A 23,869-nucleotide genomic window follows, 5' to 3' on the forward strand; every position below is an offset into this window, starting at 1 on the left:
ATTATTTATTATTATTATCTTTGGTTTGTTTAGGAAATTCGGGAGTGACTGTTTCTTTCTCCTTTGCTTCATTTTTTTGGCACCTGGGGACAATCTGGGACCCTAGCTCACCTGTGCCTGAATTTTAGGTATAGGCTCTGAAGCAAGTGTGGTTAAAAAAAAGGTGCCATTACATATTTTATGGATGCTGCCACTAGAATGTCTGCTGAGATATGAAAATGTTCCCATCTCCAGACACAAGAGGGCACTCTAAACGGACAGCGTAGGATACAGCATCAAAAGGGAGGGATGGAGGGAAGGAGGAAGCTTAGTCAAAGGTAGTATTGAATTCGGGCATCTCCCTAGCTGTCTCCGTTGTTCCCCCTTCTCCCCGCCCCTCACCTCACCCCTCCCCCACCTTGCCCTAGGAAAAGAACTGTCCGGGCCTTGGATTCCCTCTTCTCATGGTTAAATCGAGATTGAGGCTTTCAGAGTCAGAATTCCCAAATCCCTTACTTCAGTAAAAATCTTCATGTCGCTTTCCTCTGCTAACTTACATCATTAACCTCATTTGATGTTGCTTCCCTAAGAATGGTAAATTAAAATCTCGTTTTCTGATGCCAGCAGAATTGAACTGAGCTCTAAATTGGATATAGTATGGGCTTATTTCTTCCCCACAAACTCTTGTATGGCCTTTATTGAGGGTGAATATTGCACCAACTTGTGTTTAACCTTCTGAGCCTTGCTGTACTCAGCACCCCTAGAATAGGGTCAACGGCACAGAGCTGGAGTATGTAGAGATTCTCAAACGAAATGTAAATTTGGAATGTAATTGGGAGCCCAACAGGGAGGTTTTGCCTTTAACGGATGGAGTCTTGGTGGTACAAGGTAGGTGAGTTTTGAAGTTATTCAATCTTCACAGGTATCATAATGGTTTAATCTCTACTAGAGAAGTGTTTAAGAGAAAAGAATCTATTCTTCTGGCTACTGTGCATTAAGTAGAGAGATTAGAGTGCCCAGAGCCCGTGGATTTTTTTTTTGAAGAAGTTTAAAATATCTTAAAAGAATGGCAGAATTCAACCCAGATTTCGAGGATCACACCAATGATTCCTCCGGAACAGATGAAGATATGTAATATAGTATTTCAGTGGACTGACAGTGGGACTAAAATATTGAAATTACCATTTCAAAGATGCACACTGGTGAACGCTTACATGCCCAGGGTCTACAAGAAAGGCAAAAATCTAGGAAAAAAACGTAAACAGGTCTGAATATTTCTTAGCGTTCTTTTTTGTTTCTTTTCAGTGACCCGGAGCGTTTGCTACGTGCTTAGGAGTGTGGCTGAGCTTTCTTAACCCCAAGAACAGCATGATGGGTGCGTCAAGGTTGAGGGTGGAGGGTCCACCCTGACAAAGGCAGGTGGGCTCCTGACCTGGCAAACCCGTCATTTTCCTGTTGCAATAATCATTTGACTCATCTTTAAAGCTGTTACATTTGAACTGACATTTTTCTGTGGTGAGCCAAATCTTGGCACACAAAATTTGTGCAAAGTCCTCCTGTCTTATAAAATATAAATCCAGGGCCTCAGATGGAATAAATGGAGATTGCAGTCCTGAACATTTATCTTTCTTATTTGAACGAACAAACCTTCCTTCCTTCCTGGAATGTGACTTAACATTTAAAATTCCTATTAAACCTAGAAAAATGGTACAGATGAACTGGTTTGCAGGGCAGAAACAGAGACACAGAAGTAGAGAACAAATATATGGACACCAAGGGGGGAAAGCGGCGGGGGGCGGGGGTGATGGTGGTGTGATGAATTGGGAGATTGGGATTGACAGATATACACTGATGTGTATAAAACAGATAACTAATAAGAACCTGCTGTATAAAAAAAATAAAATAAATTCAAAAATAAAATAAAATAAAATTCCTATTAAATCTCTGGGTACACCCAGAGACCTCAGAAGTTTCTCTCCAGAGAGAGCAAACATCCTCCCTGCACTTGGCAAAAGAAGAAACGGATGCTTGCGTGGTGTGCAGGCTCAGGTGCTCGGGGCTGCTCTGTGGAAGAGAGCCACTGAACCTGGGCTGCCAGAAAAAATGTTAACTTTGAGTTGAAAATAAGCATTTGAACTTGAAAGAGGCCAACACATCTGTAGGACACATGGAATTTCGATGGAAGCAGTGGCCAAACTGAGCTGCCTTGCCCTCCAAGACAGGGGACTTGGGGCTTCTTAGGATGTGGGCCCCCGGTATCCCCTCTCCCTTCCTCAGGTAACAGGAGCCCTGCTGCACACAGCCCCTGTGCTTCTGGGCAGCCGGCCACTACCCAGCTTGGGGGTGGGCTCTGATTAGTCTATGCTAATTAGCACATGTCATTTGCTGATTGGTTGAGGGACAAGCCTACCAGCAGCCTGGGCCAATGATATGCAAGACCCTCGCTGGGACTTTTGAGAAAGACGCTTGCTCCATGTGGACGCTACCTGGAGAGCTTCTCTTTTCTTCTGGACAGTGTAGGGGTGGACATGACTCTTAGGAGTGAGGCAGCTATTTGCCACCATTCTGAATACAATGTCAGCCCAAGGAGGAAGGGAGAGCTGAGATAACCAGGAGAAAGGGGCTAGAGTCCTGATCCATTTGGACCTAAGGCATACTTTGATACTGGGCTTTGCAGCCACTAAACCAATACCTTTTCTTTATTGTTTCAACGAGGCTAAGGTTTATATTACTTGCAACCAGGGTTTCCAAACTACCATGCTGTGTCTAAGACGATCAGGGTGCACATCCATCTATATGCGTGTAACGTACTGGCAGGGCCATTGTCAGGCATTGTTTTTTCCAAAAGGTTACCTGTCCCAAGAGAAACAGTACTGTTCAAGCTCTGTGCCACAACTTCTAGTCTCTAAAGTTTTCTTGAAAGTACTACCTAGTACACTGGATGATAAAGTGGGCATAAATTAAAAAGAAAAAAAACAAGCCAGGTGTCAAATGCAGCATATTTTAATTTGTTTCAAATAAAGCAATATATGTATATATATATTTTTCAGAAAAACACCAGATGTTAAACTCTAGAAAAGCGCACGTGTCTTCAGCAGATCAAGTTTGATCAATAAGAATTTTTTTTTCAACATTAACTCTCTAAAGACGATCAATGGACTGACATCACTGCTACAACATAGGTCGCTACTGAGCCTCTGATCTTTAGCCACAACTTGATTTTCCTAACAAATGAGTAAATACTGCCTGGCTAAAATGCTGCAAAGTCTTGATGAGAAAAAGCGCCAACATATCAAGCAAAGCCATGAAAGTTATGAAGCAAGCTAGAGCTGATTATTAGAATTAGAAAAAATGATTAAGAGAGGATGACACAGCCGTACAGGGTTTGTATATTCGGATTGACTCTCTTTTGGCAGCGAATTGGGTCAGCACCTCGGGCAGGGAACAGAAACTGAATGAAAACGGCTTTTTTTTTTTTTCTCTCCTAGCTCAGGCCACCAACGTCACAGCTGGGACGGAGAGAACCGCGGCATCTGTGGAAACTTCTATTCTCGTGGGGCAGAGATTGCACTGTGAAACCCTGGAGACGTTTCCCCGGAAAGGCCTGGCCTCTGAGTTGTCTGCAGCGTGCTGCCTTCGTCGGGGCTTTTCCGGATGGGCTGCGGCCTCGGGGGTCTTGGTTCCCAAAGAGGCCTCTTGGTTTTTGGTGCCGCCTTTGTTTTTGGGACGGAAGCCGTTGTGTGGTTGTCTTCTGTGTTCATGGCGGTTGTTGCCCTTCCCCATCGGATCAGCTTCGTTACCACTGCCCTGGGGCTTCGCAGACCCATTTAGCCTGTTGTTGTGATACTGCGGATTAAATCTTCGTCTTTGGCTAGAAGACCCATTCTACCAAAAAAAAAAAAAAGAGGTATTAGATGCCAACAAACCTCAGACGACATCAGTAGACGTCAGGGAAACCAAATCTCTAAGTCACAGGTAAGCTTTTTTACACCCCAGAAGAATGTGACAACATGCAAATGAGGTCAAGCTGATAGAATCCTCGAGCTTAAAAGAGCAGTGGGGATTCCCTGGTGGCACAGTGGTTGAGAGTCCGCCTGCCGATGCAGGCGACACGGGTTCGTGCCCCGGTCCGTGAGGATCCCACATGCCGCGGAGCGTCTGGGCCCGTGAGCCATGGCCGCTGAGCCTGCGCGTCTGGGGCCTGTGCTCTGCAACGGGAGAGGCCACAACAGTGAGAGGCCTGCGTACCGCAAAAAAAAAAAAACCAAAAAAAAAAAACAAAACAGTGGACTGTCTTGTAAATGGAACTCCAAGAAAATAAAATCATTGATGTTGAAAGAGAGGTTACAGAAGTGTAAGAGAGACAATTCCAGAACCAGCCCAAATAAACCCCATAAAGAATGCCTGAAATAAAACAGAATGAAATGTAACACAGAGGCAGGGAAACGATGATTCTCTACCATAAACATTTCTAGGACATTCTCTATAGACTCTGTATATGATTTCTCATGACATTTATGAAGAAAAACATAAAATTCTGTTTGTCATTTTTCGTCTCTGAAGCAGCTTTTCTATTTTATTTCAAAACAAATACCATAGTTCAGAAATCTTATCTTGGGTAAATACAGGGATGAGGTGTCTCTGGATCTTGGTGAGATGTATAGGTGACGTGTATTTTCAAAGAGATAATGAGTTCTTTTTCTAAACATTTTGCAGTTCTCAGCTAATGAATTTTGAAGCATCAGACTGAAAAACTGGCAACGCTCAACAAATCAGCAACCAAGAACATAAATGGACAAGTAAAAAGGAAGCAGTGGGTTAGCCTGTGTGTCTTCATACAAGAGAAAGATTTCTGAACTCCTTGAGGTCAATACCAGCCAACAGGTATGTAGTGCTTAAGTGTGCCAGGCACCAAGCGAGGCACTTGACCTTGTGCCACCTCATTTGTCATTGCCATCACCTTTTAAGAGAGCTTCTATGATGCACTTCATTTTGTCGATGAAGATAAGGAGTTTAAGGGACTTGCCCAAGGTCCACAGAAAGCGGTGGAGCCATTCTCACTGCACAGATTCCCTCCAGACAAGATTCATAAGCAGGTTGTTACATGAACACAGATCTTTTTTTGAAAATCAAACCTCTGTTACTAAAATGTGTAATTTTTTGAGTTACAAATATATCAAGTTCTTAATTTGTGCATTGTGACTGGATGGTATTGGTTTAGGGCAGACGTGCCCCTAGTAACTCAGGGCCCAGGGCAAGAGTACAAAGGCAGAGGCCCACGTACCATGTGTCTGAATATTTTCTCTTCCTACCTCTGGCTCCAACCCACATTGTGAGGAGCCGTGCCTACAGGAATGTGGACACTCCAGCCTGCTCACCTAAGCGTCGTCTCCACCTCCACAAATAATCGCCCTTTGGATCTAGGAGTGTGCAAACTCAAGGTGATGCATCCAGAGAAGTAGTCCAAACAGACCCCGAGAGCAGGCTTGGGGCTATCTGGGAATAGAGTTCCAGGATCTCGAGTATTTGGACCACTTTCCAGAAGGGAGAGTGTAGATTCTGGGTAGTCTCATCTTGGTCTCGCTCCGTAGGGAGGGCCATGGGCCACGGGGGTTTACGCTAAAGCACAGGACCCAGCACAAGGGCCCTTCTGAGGCTCAGATATATGTTTAAGGTTAAACAGGCCATCGCCTGAAATGCTTTGCTGAAAATGATGAAACAGTGTATTGAAAAAGTATCTATGTGGACAGCATTTAATCTGGCCCCCTTTGCTTTTAAGAAAATTGTGACACAGAAATTCAGACTAAATTTTGGACTTAATTTTAGCAGGGGGTTTAATAATAAGCAAAGAGGGCTTCCCTGGTGGCGCAGTGGTTGGGAGTCCTGCTGGTGCAGGGGACGCAGGTTCGTACCCCGGTCCGGGAGGATCCCACATGCCGCGGAGCGGCTGGGCCCGTGAGCCATGGCTGCTGGGTGTGCGCGTCTGGAGCCTGTGCTCCGCAACGGGAGAGGCCACAGCAGTGAGAGGCCCGCGTACCGCAAAAAAAAAACAAAACAATAATAAGCAAAGAAAAAAAGCTATGAAGCTGTATTTAGACAAGTGAAACAGATCTGGTTATGATCTTGAATTTATGACTGTATGAAATACTCCTTGTCCAAGTGCTATTTTAAAGTTCATGAAGACATCTGGGGCCAGAGAAATGCCTGTCACAGTCACTAATGAGAATTCTAAAAGACCAAGACCACAAAATCCAACAGGGCACTTGTTAGAAAACGAGCATTTTGGAATGCGTAAAAAAAAAAGTCTCTTTATTCAAGCTCTCTTTCTGAGAGCTCAGGAAAAATGTCTTTATAGCATTCCCAGCTTCTGAATCATCAAAACCCATTTCTTGGTCATTCTCTAATGATAAGGAGGAAATCACTTCTCAAGGATATAGTGGAGAAGCAGAAGGAGAGAAGACTGTCCTTTTGGATACTTCTATTTTTAAGGGTCATAGTAGATAAGAACTAATAATGTCATTTTGAAATGTATTCTCTTTACTGAAAGCCCAAGAGAAGAAAGTGCAGTTTGAACTAACTTTGGCCTCTTACAGAAAAACTAGACATAAATGGGAGTTAAAGGATCATAAAAAACATGCCAGATTTCTTCTCACTAATGGTGTCAGTGGCCAGGTTCTGAATCTTGTTCCCATGTCTGTGTGAGTCCCTTCCACATGTGGGCCAGTTACGAGGACCTGGGTGGCACTCAAGGCATGAGAAGCACCGTCTCATTTACGTGGACTCTTTGCTGATGCTGTCAAGTGTGTGAAGACCACTTCCTCCACGGGGGGCAGCGCCTATGAAATGGGGACCGGATGGGACCGGGGGAGCTCTGGGAGGCCGGACTGGCAGAAGGAGGCTCTGGAGGCCGGGCTGCTACTGGGGGTGGGCGGAGCCTGGGTGTGACCAGTGGTAGCTGTTTTCTTTGCAAACGAGTGGTTTCTTGCCCAGGCAATGCACTAGGGTCTGCGGGACTCCTGGAAGCAGGGCAAGGTGGCCTCCCTGGAGCAGTTTACCTGCTTATTAGCTGGCACAGCCTGGTGAGAGCTGTCAGCGGTGCTGGGAAGGTTGCTCGCCAGTTTGGGGTTTGCTGCTTTACCCTCGGAGGGCTTGTTGTGATTGGATGATTTTCTGGTGAAGTTACTCTGTTTCCCAGAGGTGGTCGCGTGAGCGTTGAGCAGCGGCAGCAGGGAGCTGCAGGGAGTTCTTGAGGAATAGTTGTTCTTTGGATGTGTAACTGCAACAAGAAAGCACTTGGTGTTAGGGGCTGTGCCTCGGTAACCCATTAGGAGATGGAGAAATTGGCAGGAGCTTCACAAAAACATTAAGTTTTTGTTTTTGTTTTTGGAAAGATATCGTTTGAAAAAGCACCTAGGTGCTTGGAGACCACCAAATGTCTTCTGTGAGAATCACTGAATAGCATAATCATTCAGGTTGGGAAACATCTGTAGGAAATGAGACAGATCTGAGCACCTTTAATATTATGCCTTAGGTCAAGAACCACCAAGGGAAGAGGGATAATGAAACCCCGAAGTGCCCTCTCAGCCCTGTCCACAAAGGTACTCTGCCGCTTGGGTTCCCCATTACCAAACCTGTTCTTGCCGTTCTTGTCATATCCCCAGACCCGTTGGTGTTGCAGAGATGCAGAAAAACCTAGAGGTACGCGGACACTTGGCTGGTCAGAGCCACAAGATTTTGAGAGCTTCAGAATGGGGTGATGCCAGGTGTCAGGAATTTTGTCACCCTGGGGTGGTATATATCCCCTGACCTTACGGCCATGCCTGCCGGCCCAAAAGATGCCCCGAAGCATCTTCTATATTCCATTAGAGTTACATTATCTGGCCTTTTAGCAACTCCGTTTTCTACAGCCCCACTGCAAATCTGCAACAATTCCAATGCTAAAGTCCACACAGGCTAATCAGACAGATCCCCGGCAGGGCTCGGACAGGTCTGTTCAATTTTTATTATCACCCTTCCCACTGGTTTTGAAAGGGGTGATTTTTGATGGGATGTTTCTGCGTGATTATGCTGAATCAGGGCCGGAGGGAATCAACTTAAGGACATAATCATGACTTTCCTCTCATAGTTCACCAGAATTTGACTGCCCGTCTGGACAGCAAGACCTCTGAATCTTAAAAAATTGTCACCAGTTTTTAAAAGCAATTTTCTCTGCTACCTGTGTTGGATCAGACTTAATCCTAGCATTCTTCCTGAGGATTTGGAGTGTGAATAGGGATCACAGGACATTAGAAATGGAAAGGACAGGGATGAATCTCTAGTCCCTTCATTTTACAGGTAAGGTGTGATGGCACGTCGGGTACTGTCCAAACACGACGAGGGGATTTTAGTGGCTCTTTGCTAACTAGATTCACTTTCACAGGGGTCATTACTATTTCCGGTTCAGTAGCTGTGGGCTTTCCATGTGCTCTCAACAAAGCTGAGAAGAAAAGGGCCTTTCAAGGACTCCTGTCTCCAACAAGGGAGGCTGGCTTCCAATGTGGACACCTGGGATCCGGTAAGGGATGGTTCCTCCCACTAGATGCCACTGGAGTGCTCTGGAGGAGAGCAGGTGACGCTACACCGCCCTCCCCTCCTCAGATGGTGGCAGAGTCACTTGGCATCAGGGTCTTGCCCATTATCAGCCTGGAGTGGAAACTAGGATAGACAGTTAAATTTCCAACTGTGAATCAGATAGTCTGGGTTTTTAGAGGTGAGGCAAAATCTGGGGATGGAGAATGGCAAGTGGGGTAGATTCATAAGGGAGGGAGTGTCTAGAGAAAAAATAATTTAAAAGAAATGCAGTCAAAAATTCAGAAAATTGCCAAAGATATGTGAGCAAGGATGCTCACAAAAGTGTTATTTTAATGGTGAAAAACTGGAAGCAGCCTAAATGTCCACAATCAAGGGACTGATTATGCCAATTATATTTAAATAAATTACGGGTTAAATATATTGACATGGAAAAATGTCAGCCATATATTGTGAAATGATAAAAGCAAATTCTCTTACTATATATGTATATTGTATAGTATAGTAAATGATGTAGTATAATTAAGTATACTGTATAATTTACCCAGTAGATATATGTGCATAAAAAGTGTGATGGAGCCACAAAAGTAATGTCATGTTCTATTTTATATAGTTTGTAATTTTTAGATCAAGCTTATATTTTTTATACTCAGAAAAAAATGCAATTTCCACTTTGAAAAAAAAAAGTGAAGCCAAATCTCAATTTTTCAGCTCACTACGAGGCTGTAGATATTCCATGTCCTTCACCAGTTGTTCCTTCTTCCTTGTGGCGTCTTTGAAGCCACTTTGGTACTCATTCCCACCTCCCCTGGTGGGTGGGCTGGAGCAGGGGAAAAAGGATCAGGCAATTTTGTTGCATGTTAACTGCTCTAATTAAGGGAGAGGCTCAGTCAGGCACTGCTGAGCAGCGTGTCACACACACACACACACACACACACACACACACACACACACACACACACACACACACACACACACGACAGCTGGGCCCTTCACGACAGTAGCCCATTGTTCTCAGACTCGTTAGGGAGACTCCCTCTCCCTGTAACAGGTCTCTATAGAACCAGGCAGTTTGAAATCAGAGAAGCAGTTGATCTGGCAGTGCTTAAAGAAAAGTTTGCGAAAGATATAAACTAGTTGACCTGTTCTGTTCTGCTTAATAAATCCTGGGGATTTACTGATGGGGCAGTGGCATTTGAAGACTCGAAATTCGGATCTTGACATTTTTAGCGACTTGTGTCATGACCTTAGATCATTAAATCTCTTTAGACCTCACTTTAGCCCCCTGGGGGACCGCACACCTGACATTTCTGATATCAACTCCAAATAGCACCAGGCTTATGCACACAGAATCATTTAGCAAGTATGCAAAACTCACTTTCTCCACAGAGCATGATTTGGGCCTTTAGCTGTTCAATGTCACAGGAGAACCGGGCAGCTTTCCCAAGCTCTTCATCATATTTACGCTCGCTGACAAAGTGCTGCAGGGAAGAGACAGGAGACCCATGATTGCAGAAATGACTGAGGCATGCTGCTCATCCATTCTCTGCTCTCCCGCCACCGCTGATGATGTGAAAGCAACCCCGGGTGGGGAAGCATGCCAGCTCTGTCACCGGGAGGCTCTGTTAAAGCAGGCTTGGTTTTGGCCTGCCTGGAGCACGGTCACCTTCTTCTGGGAAACACGTGTGGGTCCTGTCTGTACAGGCAAAATGTGTGTCTGGACTCATCTACTTAAACCTTTTAGCACCCCACGCCCTCCTTCTAGCACTTCCTGTCCTATTGTAAGTTACGGGATTGCCTTCTGGCAGTCTTCCTAATCTGGCCAATGGCCTCCTAAGGTATCACTCCTCATGAGAAAGCATGTCATCCTTCCTAGACGTCCGTCTCCATTTTAATAGGGTACCAGGAAGTCCAAAAAGCCTTCAGTATCGATAACTAGAAACCATTATCTTGAATGGTAGAATTTCAAGCGCTGTTAAAGGAAGTGGGAAAGAGATTACTTTTCAGTTCATTTAAAATTAAGATCTATGTGTAGATGACAGAGTGAGCAATACAGAAATAACTATGAGTCAGTCCCTCTGTGATCTACCAGGGAGTTTACCACATGGCAAGAGAGACAGATACCACAAGATACAATATAACGTAGAATGTAGCAGGTGCTTTAGGAATATGAAAGAGGAAGAAATTATTTCCTACTGAGGGGAATGGGTAAAGAGTTATGTAAGAGGAAGCATTTGAGCTGGAACATTAAAAAAAATATTGAACACTTACCAGACATGGGCCAAGTTCTTAACAGATAATCTCATTTTCAGCTGATCGCATTATTATGAAGCCAGTACTAACATTAACTGTAATTTACAAAGAGGGAATCGAGGTTCTAAGAATCTAAGAGAATATGTAATTTATCCAAGGTTGCAAGAGCAGGACCGTTGCACTCCAAAGCCTGTGCTATCAACCATTTTATGATGAGTGGGGTTTTGATGGGTAGAAGTGAAACTTGGAAGATGAGTGGATTTCAGTTGACCAGGAAGCTGGCAACTTCATGTTTATCAAAACAAGTGTGTGTTTGTTTGTTTGGCTTTCCAGCATGTTTTTCTGGGTATCAAGATGGGTTCTGCCAACCAGCCCCATTCCCCATTCTAATCTCCTCTGGGACCAGGGAACATCTGTGACATTAGAAGTGCATCTGTGTCCACAAGACGAAGGGTTTTGTTCTACTGAAACTAATTAGCAGTGGCCATAATAAATACATACTGGAGTCCAGTGGTGGATTTTATTTTGAAGGGAAGAGGAGACTATAGTGGGGGAGACCAGACCTGCTCTAATAACTCTGGTCTCAGGGTGAATGACCAGGCTGGAGGGAGACAGTGGATGCACAAAGACTAGCCAGGAGGCCACTGCAATTGACTGGGTTGGAGGAAACAAAGACCAGGAGAGCAGGTGAGAAGGGAAAGACCTACAGAACTTCTCAGAACCTTCAGGGGAAATCCTCATCCCCATGGGGCTCTATTTTATGCCTAACCAGGATGGAGGGGACCAAACTCACTTGCCACTTTCTACCATACCCAACCAGTGGTTATGCTGGGATGAGCAGACAATCCTACTTATAAAGCTAGCAACAAATATGACTTCAAAGTACGCTAGTTCCCTAGAAGTCGGTCAGAAGCTGGAGTGCGTGTGCATGTGTGTATGTTTACTGTATTGGGGAAAATGAGGATAAGGGAAAATTTATAAACCGTAACTTCCTATTTTGTTGTAGATACTTGTTTTTGCCTTTCTGCTAACAATTTCTCCTTCTGGTAACTGTACCCCAATGTGGTTTCCAAGATTCACAGCGTTGGTGGGTCTTTCAATCAAGACCTCTCTTGGCCAAATGGTGGATGTGACCCAAGTGGAGGCCAATCAGAATCTCTCTGTTTGGGATTTGAATCCAGTGGGGTGGCCCAAGGGGTGATGACATCTGGAGGTCACTCACTCTGATGGTGTCCTGAAGAGTGTCTGGTAATTACTGCTGCCGACATTTCTGCCCAGTTATAACCTGGAGTCTTCAGAGCACACTCTGGTTTGGTGAGCTACCCTCATGTCCTTTCCAATTCTACTTGTTCTTGGGGTTAGCCAGGGTCAGCTTCTGTTGCGTGCGACTAAAGAAATCCACTAAATACATATTTGTGGGTGGTATTCTTAATAAAAGGGCAAGTAAGCTAGAAAAGGATATAGGAAAGAAGTCTCCACATATTGTACATTCTTTAGAATCCTTACTGTTATACTAAGTTCATACTTAGTGTGTGTTCACATGTGTGTGTGTTTATATACATATGCATAAATTACATATGGTGAAAATAATGTTCCCCTTCCCAGCTGAATACGTTTTATTTGGGTCAGTTCCACTGGCTGAAAGAATAGCTTGTACCTCTCCTCTGTAATGATAGAGCCCTTCAACACATAGTCTACTTAAATATAGTGACTAGGTGTTTCTTTAACCCTTCTGTATTCTCGATTTCAACCCTGTGAAAGACAGCTGGGTGTCTGATGTTAGATCCTCAGAGAACAGCACTCTATGGATGCAGAACAGACATAATGGGGATCAGAGCTCTGGCTCAGGGTTCAGGCTGTGATATTTTAGAACTGACCTTAATTTCTGCCCTGAGTTCGGCCAGCTGCATCTCTGCCATCTGACTGGCTAGATCAGTAAGTCTCTTTAGTTCTTCTGCTTTCTTTTGACGAGCAGTCAGGATTTCCACTGCCAGATAAGAAGGAATAATACATTAAGGCCAAAGATGTAAACATATTAAACGACCTAATTTCTTGGATCAGTTCTCTCTCCACAGACTGATCGCTTTGTTGGGCCATGGCTGTTTTCTGAGTTGGTCACTAAGCTGGGCTGGCCCTTGATGCTCATCACCAACCACTCATTTCCTTATGTCTTTATCCACCAAGCCCCAAACCAAACACGGTCCTTTCTGATTCACTGTACACCCACAATCTTCTTCATTTTCCCCACTGGCATCTGATCTCACTTACTTAGTTTGGACTTTTAGATTTGTGCATTACTCAGAACAACTATCTCCAAGAAGAAGAAGAAAAAAAAAACCATTAAAATCCTATCTGAATGCTAATGCAAAGACAGTGAGTCCACTAAGCAAAAACCATTATTCTGTATGTGCTGTACTATCAAATTCTAACAACATCAGACCCTCTGAACTTTAACACATATTCATTTAGGGTAGCTGTGTTATTGAAAGATGACATAAAAGTTTTCCTTTATTAGCTTTTTGTGAGCTAAAAAATGCCTCTGCTTTTGCTACTCTGCAGATATGTTTCCACTTTGCAACCAGAGAGAAGTTGCAGACCAGAGCTTTTGTTATAAGTGTCCACAATGGAAAAATTTCAAGGGTGAGTCAAAGCTTGCTTAAGCTGAATTCATGTGCACTCTAGCATCTGCGCATGCAGTGGAGTCACAAGGGAATTCTCGGCATCACATCTCACACACCTGTCAAGATGAACTACTCAAGGTTCAAGTAGATGTAGGAGCCCACAGGTTAATTGTCTGTGTGTGTGTGTGTGTGTTTCCCAAAAGACCATGGAGCTCAAAGGCAATGAATACAAATACATTGGGTGAGATTTAAACAAGAAGTTTGATTTTATAATAGATAAGATTTGTAGTTCTTTCATTCCAGTCACATACGAATTGCCCTCATTTCTTTTGGACAAAGATTTTGAGTTATAACAAAAGAAAAGTCCACCTAACTAATACGATATGCACATGGAATTCACATTCCATTCTTGGCTGAACAAGGGTCAACTGCTTTATTAGACCAGATTCACAGCACAATGCCCAAACAAGGTGCTTTCTGATTTTAAGAGTTCTTAATTTATAAATGTCAAAAATAGTTGCTTCAGAAGCCCCAAAAGAAGTTCAGAGTCAATCAAGAGTTAAGATTTCCTGCAAACCATAAGCCATTCCTCAGACAGGATGAGAAATATCTTTTTATGCTGACACCAATGTTGAGATGTCAATAAAATAACTAATCTATGACTCATAAAGCCTAACCATCTTCCAACCTACTCTAATCATGCTTTAATTATTTACCGGGACGCCCCCTGCCTCCCATTTACAATTCCAGGTAGCTAGGCAGATTGAATTGTGCCTGGTAGCATTTCAGAGTACAGAGAAGCTAGTGAAAAACTTGTCCTGATGATGGGAGCGAAAGGAATTTTCATCTGAACATAGAAAATGTATTACTGAGTGATGTCCCAGGTTACCCAGTCAGACCAGAGGTCACAGAAAGGTAGCCAGCTATCACTTTCAGTGACAGGGTACATATATTGTGTTTGGTCCACACATTACTTTTACAAATAAATCACCCACACTTGAAAGTTAAGTGATTCCATTCAAAAGCTGGATTTCTGGTTGCTCTTAAAATATTGTTACTTCTGGTTACAGCAGGCATCTCTAGTCCTGGCAAAAACTGCACATTTAGTTCTTTGTGTCTGGGATACCTAGGGCCTGGTACACACTGAGTGCCCAATATGTTTGCTGAATGAACGATTCCAACGAATGGATCAATGCATTACTTAAAAGGAATATGCAAAGAAAGGCAGAAGTTCCTTTTCTACAGGGGCCACTTGAGAATATCTAGGACTCATACCTTTGACTGATTATTTATTTATTTATTATTTATTTCCCATTATAATTCAACATATGGATGGGACTAAAGCCTGGAGAATGAGAAAATGATTCTTGAGTAGGAAGATGAAATGAGGTACTTTCCTCTTGCAAAGTAAGATAAATGAGAATGCTGAGGGCTCAGCTTTGATGAGCAGCTAGTAAAGGGGTCAACAGACCCTGAGTGACTACATGGATAAACAGATCTGACTTTTCTTAACAGATCATTTGTGGGACTGGTGACAATTAGGGGTAATTGTTCTTCTTGATTAAGTAGAATTTGAGCATTCATACCAAACAAAAGATTTTGTAGAAATAGATATAAATGGGCCCTAAAATAGAAATGCAGGTGCAAGATCACCAATAAATTCTGAGTTTACACTCATGCAAATGTGCATGGGAATGAATACTTTGCATCAGCAAGTGTTGGGATGAGTTTTACATATAGTCTCATTAACATTTCAAAGACTTTCATTATGAAAAAGTCCTAAAACTTGAGATCAAAAGCCAATATTCTCTGGGGGGAAGCCAACATTTTCACCTCAAAAACATCAATCACAGAAACAGAAAGCAAAACCGAAACAGATCAGTTCCTAAAATTCATTGATCCTATAATTTCAAATAGAATAGTAAGTATGTTTTGAAAGCACCATCCTTTTGGAAATTTGTAGAGGGAGACAGTCCCATATGGCTTTAGATTTTCACTGCATTCAACACTCGATTAGTATTATTTATGTAGTATCTGGTATGCTGAAATCCATTCGCTCAGTAGGATTTATAATTTCCTTCAAGTTTCTGGAACACATTAGAAGCTTGCTCTCATTACTTGAACCGGAAAATTTTAGGGCTTCTCGAATAATATGTCTTAGCAGAGGGTATACTTGAAATCCTGGGGGATGGGGGCCAAGTAGCTCTTCAAGCACAAAGGTTCTTTGAAATCCTTTTAATTCCTTAAAAATTCTTGTGAATTTTGCATTTTACTTCATAATAGATCTATGTTCCTGTTAATATAATGTTTTCTTCCCATCTCTAGTAAATTTGACACTCTGAGAACACACCTGTCTAGGCCTCCAATTCCCTGGGCAGGCAAAGTTTGAGATCATAGCACGACAGCATCCTTACTTTCTTCATCTGTAAAATGTAATAATCATATACCCCTCACAGGGTTATTGTGGAACAGAATGAAATAACCTATGTGAATTGTTTAGAAAAGTACCCTAAAAAACCCTAACTACAAATACTATTATTCTTTTTAATTTAAAAAAAAATTTATATATTTTATTTATTTTATTTTTGGCTGCACTGGGTCTTCGTTGCTGCACGTGGGCCTTCTCTAGTTGCGATGAGCGGAGGCTACTCTTCCTTGCAGTGCGCAGGCTTCTCATCGTGGTGGCTTCTCTCGTTGAGGAGCACGGGCTCTAGGTGCGTGGGCTTCAGTAGTTGTGGCACGTGGGCTCAGTAGTTGTGGTGCATGGGCTCTAGAGCGCCGGCTCAGTAGTTGTGGCACACAGGCTCAGTAGTTGTGGCTCCCAGGCTCTAGAGCGCAGGCTCAGTAGTTATGGCACACAGACTTAGTTGCTCCGCGGCATGTGGGATCTTCCCAGACCAGGGCTCAAACCCATGTCCCCCTGCATTGGCAGGGGGATTCTTAACCACTGCACCACCAGGGCAGCCCACAAATACTATTATTAAAGTGAGATATATTTATCTAGAATATACCTCCCTCTTGTTGCAATTATGTTCACGTTCACTAATATTGGATCCCACAGCCTGTAGATACTGAATTAATTACAATAATTCTTTTAAGAAATACAATGAAGTACCCACAGTCTTCTCAGCTCTGTGTTAGGTGCCATGAGGGATATAGGAGCTTATGTTATAATTGGGGAAATATGGTTTATATCATGTGCAGGAAATGGAAAACGTGGAAAATACTCTTGAGACCATAGATAAGGAAGCTCAAAATGGTGGTTGCAAAGACAGTTCAGCACTTTGTGGGGAGAAATTCAATGGTTCTTTCTATCGATGGAGAAGACTTATGGTTGACATAGGTGTGTCACCTGAGAGAGGCTGCATAACCCCCCTGACCTCTGTTTTCTGAGGGGTTGGACTAACCTCTACTAAGATGAGCTTTTCTCTTTTTATACACACCGTGTCAGGCACTGTGCTAGTAACTATTTGATATAGACACTCTTCTTATGCCCTATTTTCTGATTAGGAGCCTGACTTTAGAAATTCACAAAACAGTTCAGTGTCACACAGCCAGTAAATAGGTGGAACCTGGATTTGATTTCATTTCTGTTCACCTCCAAGGTAAGCAAATTGGTTTCCCCAGGGCGCTGGGCAGTTCTAAACCGGGACCGATTCCTGAAGTTAGGGGAACCCTGTCAATCAAGCTAGCCATTTCAGCTAGCCTGAAAGCTCCATGAGTGCAGGTCCCAGATTTATGTTTGCTCGTTTGTCCCTCTCTCTGCCAGTGCTTAGCACACAAGGAAGCACACAGTCAATGTTTACTGATTGAACGAGTTTTAAAAATGGGGATGCTCTCCAGAGATGCCCAAATTCCACAGGTCTTGGGACTGAATACTACTGTCCCAAGAAGGAAGAATGAGCACTTGAAATCTGAGGCCCTCTGTTAAACTCTGAGAAAGTGATGTGCTAGTAACTTTCTATTTGGTGCTAGAGAAGCATCTGTGTTTGCGTTGGTTGTTACATTTTTATCATTAGGATATGAAACTGAAAAGGGAAAATAAGCTGCACCTGAGAAACAGGGAAGATCCCAAGTCATGGGGTAATCTACTGCTACTGAAGAAATCAACAAATGTCAATAAAATAAAATAATTTCACAGTCAAAGGAATTGTGTAACTATCTATATATTCCACAGCTTAACCCTGGATCACATTTAGTTTTATTTAATAAAACCTGCTGTATTTTAGATTCTAAAATGTTGTTTAAAATTATTTGGAAAAATTGTCTAACAAAAATAATGATAGCTATTTTCCATAAAATAACTATTGAATTTATGGCCAAGGGCCAGGCAAGAAAAATATTAAAAGAATGAAGAATCTGGTCTGATCCTTCACTGATAAAAAGGAAAGCACTGAAGTCAAAAGTAAAGGAATTTAGCTGAAACCTGGCTGGGGGTGCAGACTGCCATTTACCCAATTTATGAGATAATATTTGGGTAAGGATGAAGAATTTAAAATGCCTAGGAGATACGGATTGTAAAACTAAATCCCAGCCGAAAAATATGGTCTTAGGGGAAAAAAAGAAAAAAAAAATGGTCTTAGGGCTCCCATTAACATAGCAAATGAATTTAAAAATAAAAGAGGGATCAGCATGTACACTTGTGTTGAATCTGACTGAGCAATCTTGTCTCAGTTGAAATTTCCAACCCATGAACCTCAGCCTATTTGAGATGGCAAATCCACCCTAATGGCTGTTGGGTTAACTTTACAGCATTGGAAAGGTTTAGAAATAGGTATAAAAATAGTAAGATGAATCAAACCCAGAGTACTACTATTTTGTGTTAAATTCAGAAAAAGTTTTGCAATGATCAAGATTGTCTGCGTGTGTTCATTATTTAAATATAGAATATTCTGTATATTACGCAATCTCACTTGTGATTTCAAACACGTAACTGATTTTCTTCTGAGGTGTTAAGTTGGCAGGTGTTAGCGAATTTGGCTGAGTTTGTAAACAGAATTGGAGTGTTTTAAGAGAACTTCATTTAGTACATCTCTAAGTTTGAATTATTAATCTTATAAGAGTTGCTTAAGAACTTGGAATACTTTGCTGGTTAGGTTTGTGAGTTCGCCTTGTCAGGTATCCGAAGTGTTTGAAAAAAATAAGATATATTAAATTTACAAACGTAATTCAAAATGTTAAGGGGAATTGAAGTAACTTTCAAATAGGACACATTTTTTAGGGGAACTTAATTTGGTAAACTTGAGTTAGTTGAAAGAACAAGTGAAAAGGATTGTATGAGTAGTATAGCAAGGTTTGTAGGGTGCGAAGGCATGAAAAATTGTTTTAAAATTTAATACTACATTCAACGTCATTTTAAACCCAATTAACTATAAGTAGTCCTCTGTAGGCACAAAAGTCTCCCTGGACTTTAAATAAACTCAGCTGGCACCTATTCTTTGCAGCATGCCTATTCCGCCCTCCGCTCAGTGGGTGCTACTACTCCATCCTTTTGGACCCCACTCAGAATCTGTATCATTGGCAATCTGACCTATGGCTTACTTCTGATTGGGAGGCTCCTGATCAAACAACCATGTGTCTACTTACTGGCTTCTTCTTTAACTTTATCCATTTCTGCCATTAATGAAACTTCTTTGTCAATGATGCTGGGGGAAAAAAAACAAAAACAAAAGCAAAGAATGCTTAATCAAAGATAAACTTTTAATAAGCACTGGAAGTAAAAGAAAAATTATTTTCATTAAACAAAATACAAGATTACCATAAATATTTCTATGTTACATTGCCAGCAGCAGACTCTGCCTTTCCAAAAATGAGGCAACATGGAAGGGATGCTCCCAGTGTTACATAGTGACATCTGCTGATTAAATCATTGTCAGCAAATCTAAAAAAAAAAAGCCTTTTCAGACTTTCAGAATTGCACTGCTTTGAATTTCAATTTGGGAGTATTTTTGCCCTATGAATTTTTGAAGTTCCAAAACAATATAATAAGTATTTAAAAGGTGGCACTCAGGTTATCAAGGCCTGTAATTCTCAAATGTCTCTGTGCTTCACTCTCCCAGATTTGGGCTGGGAGGGATAGAGGTGGGCCCAATGCTGATGCAGAGGGTCCTAGGACCCACTTTGAGAAATATGGTTCTGGGTCAATCCATCCACATGCTCTATAATGAATTGATGCCTTCTCATTCCCCCAGATAAGCCTTTCAAGGTTAAATTAACTTTTTTCCATTATATTTAATATATTTTTGGTTAGTCCTTTGAAAAGGTATTACCTGCAAAAGTAATAATTTTCTGTCCAAAAGTTCATTTCTCTCCCATCCTGACTCTTTGCTCCCCTTCCAGTATCAACACATCATCACAAGTCCCTTATGTATCCTTTCATAGATTTTTATGTGTAAATAAGCACAGATGCCAGATTTTAAAAATTTTCACTTCAACCATAATATTTCAATATAGGTATCTCAAAGATAAGGACTTTTGGGGAATATAACCATAGTATTACTATAATACCTAAAAACATGAACAATAATTTAATGTTATCAGATATCTACTCAATATTCAAAATTTCCTAATTGCCCTATACATTTTTTTTAAACAGTTTGTTTGAACCAGGATCTAAATAAGGTCTGTTCGTGACAATTTGTTGACTGTCTCTTAAATCTGTTTTAATCTATACATTCCCTCCCATCTCTCTTTCTTCCTTTTCCTCCCTTTGTTAAAGAAACCAGGTCCTGTAGAGTTGTCCAAGGTCTGAATTTTGCTGACTCCACGGCCATGGTATTATGTAACCCATTCCTTTATATTTTCTATAAATTCGTTATGAGATACAGAAATTTGATTCAATTCAGATTTGTTTTTTATTTCAGGAGAAATTATGTTATGTACTTCCATCAGCAGACACATGACAGGACACACTTATAAATACTCCTCCTGAAAAAAAATTAAACCTGAAGTACTCAACTTTATACATCTCAAAATAAATGTACAGGAAATACAAAGAACATCTCTATTTTTTATGAAATTAGCAGCTATTGGTGATCACTGCCTAGATCAAGAGGGTTTGAGAAATGAGGATATTCAAATTCTCTCACTCCTTGGTTCATTTACTGAAAACTTCCATAAAGAGAAATTTTCCTTGATCAACTATTTGGTTATCATGAAGTACAGTTTGCATAGGCAGGGTAAATGCTTGGTTCTCTCTTTTTATTTATCAGTTTTCAAAACGATAGTTGGTTCCTCCAAAAGTAACCAATGAGTTTTTTTTTTGCTTGTTTGTATAGTTTGTGAACTCATATTTAATGCAATTATTATCCTTAAAACATCCTTATTTATTACTACTCAGATTGTTCCAACAGATGTACATTTTTTTCTCCATCAGATGTATTCTTAAAATTTAAAGTGTGTTGAAAATCTATTTCCCCTTAAGAGGAAATATTTTGTAGTATTTGTCAAGGTACGAAGTGGCTCCTGGGATGTATCTCTAGGAGTTTGGGTCTCCTCATCCAAATGATGTAACCTAAACACGTGGACAGTAAGGACCGTGTGTTGAAGAGCTTGGCTCTTTCCAACCAGGAAATCCTAATGGAAAGAACTGACGTGAACAAGGAATGGCAAATTCTCCAGAACTGGGCTCGAAGCCTAATGCATCAAGCATAGACATCAGCTCTCCCCATGACGCATGTGGTTTTAGGTCACTGGCTATAACCACTTTGGTGTAACTAGCGTATCAAGAGAATTGTACCTTATTTATTGACATTAGACACATACGATGTCAGTGTGTTTTAAACACAGGAAATACACGATACAGAAAGGTGTACGGCGAGAAGGAAGTCTTTATCCAAACTCTGTCCCAGTTTACTCAGTCCCCCTCCCTGGAGGTCTCCACTGTCACCAGCTTCTTGTGTTTCTTTCCAGAGATCATCTATTCATAAACCAGCATATATTCGTTAATTGTACGAAATGCTGAGCTAAGTCAATAGGCTTGTGCTCCTGTGATTATGAGGTATACTTAGCTTTCCTGTCAAGTTCACAAATGTAGCCACAAGCGATTGGAGAGGGCAGTTCTATGTTAGTTTAGAAAAACAAGGCTAATGGATAAGCTGGTAGGGAGATAAGGTGAGAACCTAGAGATTTGGAGTCAGGAGCCCAAATTATAACAACACGGCTAAGCTATTCTACCTGAGAAAATGTTTTGAATGTTTATTCCCTATAGAAAACGAGGTGAAAAGAGAGAGAGTCAGCGAGAACGCTGGGAGCTGTGTAGGGTGAAGAGGCTGGGAGAAATCACCAGTAGTGGGGTGAGCAAAGGAGCTTGAAGAAGCGGGAGGACCACATACGCTACTGTGAGGTATCCACTGTAAGGCGTGTGATGTGAGCCTTGCTTGGGATGTCCAGACCTTCACCACGCTTGGTGTGAATGGTCTGAATGTGTGTGGTTGCGTGCGCGCGCGCACACACACACACACACACACACACACACACACACACACACACACAGGAAGTGGCTGGGTTTCACGTCTGGGTCAGTGCAGGGCTGAGAAATGGGAAGAGCAACAGCCTGGAGGCAGAGTGAGCATTGAGAATGTTGGGCCTCACCCGCATCCCTGAACTGGCACAAATCTTAGAGAGGTCTTTTGACTTCCGGCGGACATGAAACGCGGGTCCAAGGGGCTGGGACTCTGCTGACTTATGGGCTACAGGTCAGGTGAGACTTGCTCCATTCTCTTAATCAACGGAGTGAAGCTGGCTTGCACACGTGTGGGGTGACGGTACAGAATATGTCACAAAGAGCACTGGAAGACTCCAGTCTCTGGAGAGACTGACAAAACATTCATCCACTGGACAAATATTTGCTGAGTGCCTGCCACGTGCCAGGCGAGGGTGGAGCTGGGAATACAGCTGTGGATTTAAAAAAAAAAAAAAAAAAAGATTCCTGCCATCCTTGTGGAGCCTCCATTCTTTTGGGTGAGCTGAGAGGAAGAGGGTGAAAGGACCTGCCGAACTTGCTGGGGAAATAGCGTAAAACAGGTGGAGAGGGAAGAAAATGATGATGGCAGGAGGAAGAAATTAGGATTTCCCCACCCTCCATCAACCAGAAGGCTGTAATTAGTCTCCAGGATTTGAGAGCATGCAAGGTGCACAATCAAAGCAAATACATGCACGTGATACAAGATGGGGTACCTTTAGACTTGAGGGGGCAGGAGGGGGCAGACCGCAGTGAGAGTGCCAAGACAGCCTCATGTAGTCCCCACGCCCTCAGTCCCCAAACAAGGCCACGGACCCTGCAGCCTCTGTGTGTATTGGATGAGAAGGATGGTGTAGGAAGGGGCCTTTGCTCATTTCTTTACCAGCTATAAGATTATAGTGCATTTCTGTTGATTAAACTTGTTAATATAATTATGTGCCCAGAGAGTTTACAAGATGGACATTTGGGGTGCAATCCGTATCCCCAGGTCTAACACATTAAACGTTGTGGATATTCACACAATGGTTAGTTTAGGCCTCCTGGGCTAGCAACAGGAGGGATGTAGGCTCTACACAATCAGTTGTTAATCTGCTTAATGCCCACTGGAGGATGTGAGAAGCCTCTGAAGTTGGCATCAAACCATGCTTCCATTCCTCTGGGTATTTCGGCAAAAGACTGTCCTCAAGCATCTTAGTAATTCAAGCACTGCTATGTATGATTGCTTTCAAAACTGATGCATAAAAGCAATCCAAGGGATCTCTGCTGAGTCAGGACCCTGCTCAGGACCCATGAACTGGATGCAAACGAGCATCAAGGTGCTAGCTCGAGGCAGTGCCCCAGGACCTCCCATGAGAATCTCAATAAGGTGCACCTCAGAGTTTCACTGGATTTTTTTTTTTTTTTTTTGTCCTTTCAAGGCAGCAGGCTTGTGGGAGGGAATACTAAGGGAAGAGGATGTGGAAGATGAAGAGGATGAAGTAGCAGAGGCCAGCCGGTCCTCTGGCAGGCTGTCAGACAGTGAGGACCCAGCATCACAGCAAGCTGAGAGCCAGACCAAAGGAGGGTCCAAGAGGAAAGGCCGCGCCTGACACCTTTTTGGGCCACACCGCGGGGCTTGCGAGATCTTAGTTCCCTGACCAAGGATCGAACCTGTGTCCTCAGCAGTGAGAGCGCAGAGTCCTAACCACCGGACCGCCAGGGAATTCCCTGTGTCTCACACCTTCTAAATGACCGCAGTGCTGGGGGCCACACCCAGCTTCCTGAGTAACTTCATCAGTGCCATTCACAAGCCCCACTGAATCTTCTTAGAGACCCCAGGACAGAGATCCGCACTGAAGTGCTGCCTGATGCAGAACTCTGCAGGCTGGATAAAAGAGGAGGGTGCGGGGCAAAACCCAGTAGGGAGTTAGCAGATATGGAGGGCAGGAGGGAGGAATGGCACAGAGGGAGGAGACGACTCACAGAAAAATCACAGGCAGTGTCACTG

At 42.6% G+C, this 23,869-nt stretch overlaps 1 protein-coding gene across 7 annotated transcripts in view; it reads right to left on the reverse strand.

The window, feature by feature from the left end:
• Positions 1-2,966: 2,966 nt before the first annotated feature.
• SPATS2L (spermatogenesis associated serine rich 2 like) overlaps positions 2,967-23,869 on the reverse strand; it is a 170,257-nt gene continuing 149,354 nt past the window's right edge. For all 7 annotated transcript variants that reach the window (XM_032637431.1, XM_032637427.1, XM_032637430.1 and 4 more), the window contains 5 exons: positions 19,008-19,066; positions 12,678-12,787; positions 9,926-10,028; positions 7,035-7,255; positions 2,967-3,864 (listed from right to left, as the gene is read on the reverse strand). In XM_032637431.1, coding sequence (XP_032493322.1) covers positions 3,469-3,864; positions 7,035-7,255; positions 9,926-10,028; positions 12,678-12,787; positions 19,008-19,066 — 889 coding nt within the window. In that variant the 3' untranslated portion in view covers positions 2,967-3,468. The remainder of the gene's footprint in view (positions 3,865-7,034; positions 7,256-9,925; positions 10,029-12,677; positions 12,788-19,007; positions 19,067-23,869) is intronic.

Source organism: Phocoena sinus, chromosome 7 (genome assembly GCF_008692025.1).
Source record: "Phocoena sinus isolate mPhoSin1 chromosome 7, mPhoSin1.pri, whole genome shotgun sequence".
NCBI lineage: Eukaryota > Metazoa > Chordata > Mammalia > Artiodactyla > Phocoenidae > Phocoena > Phocoena sinus.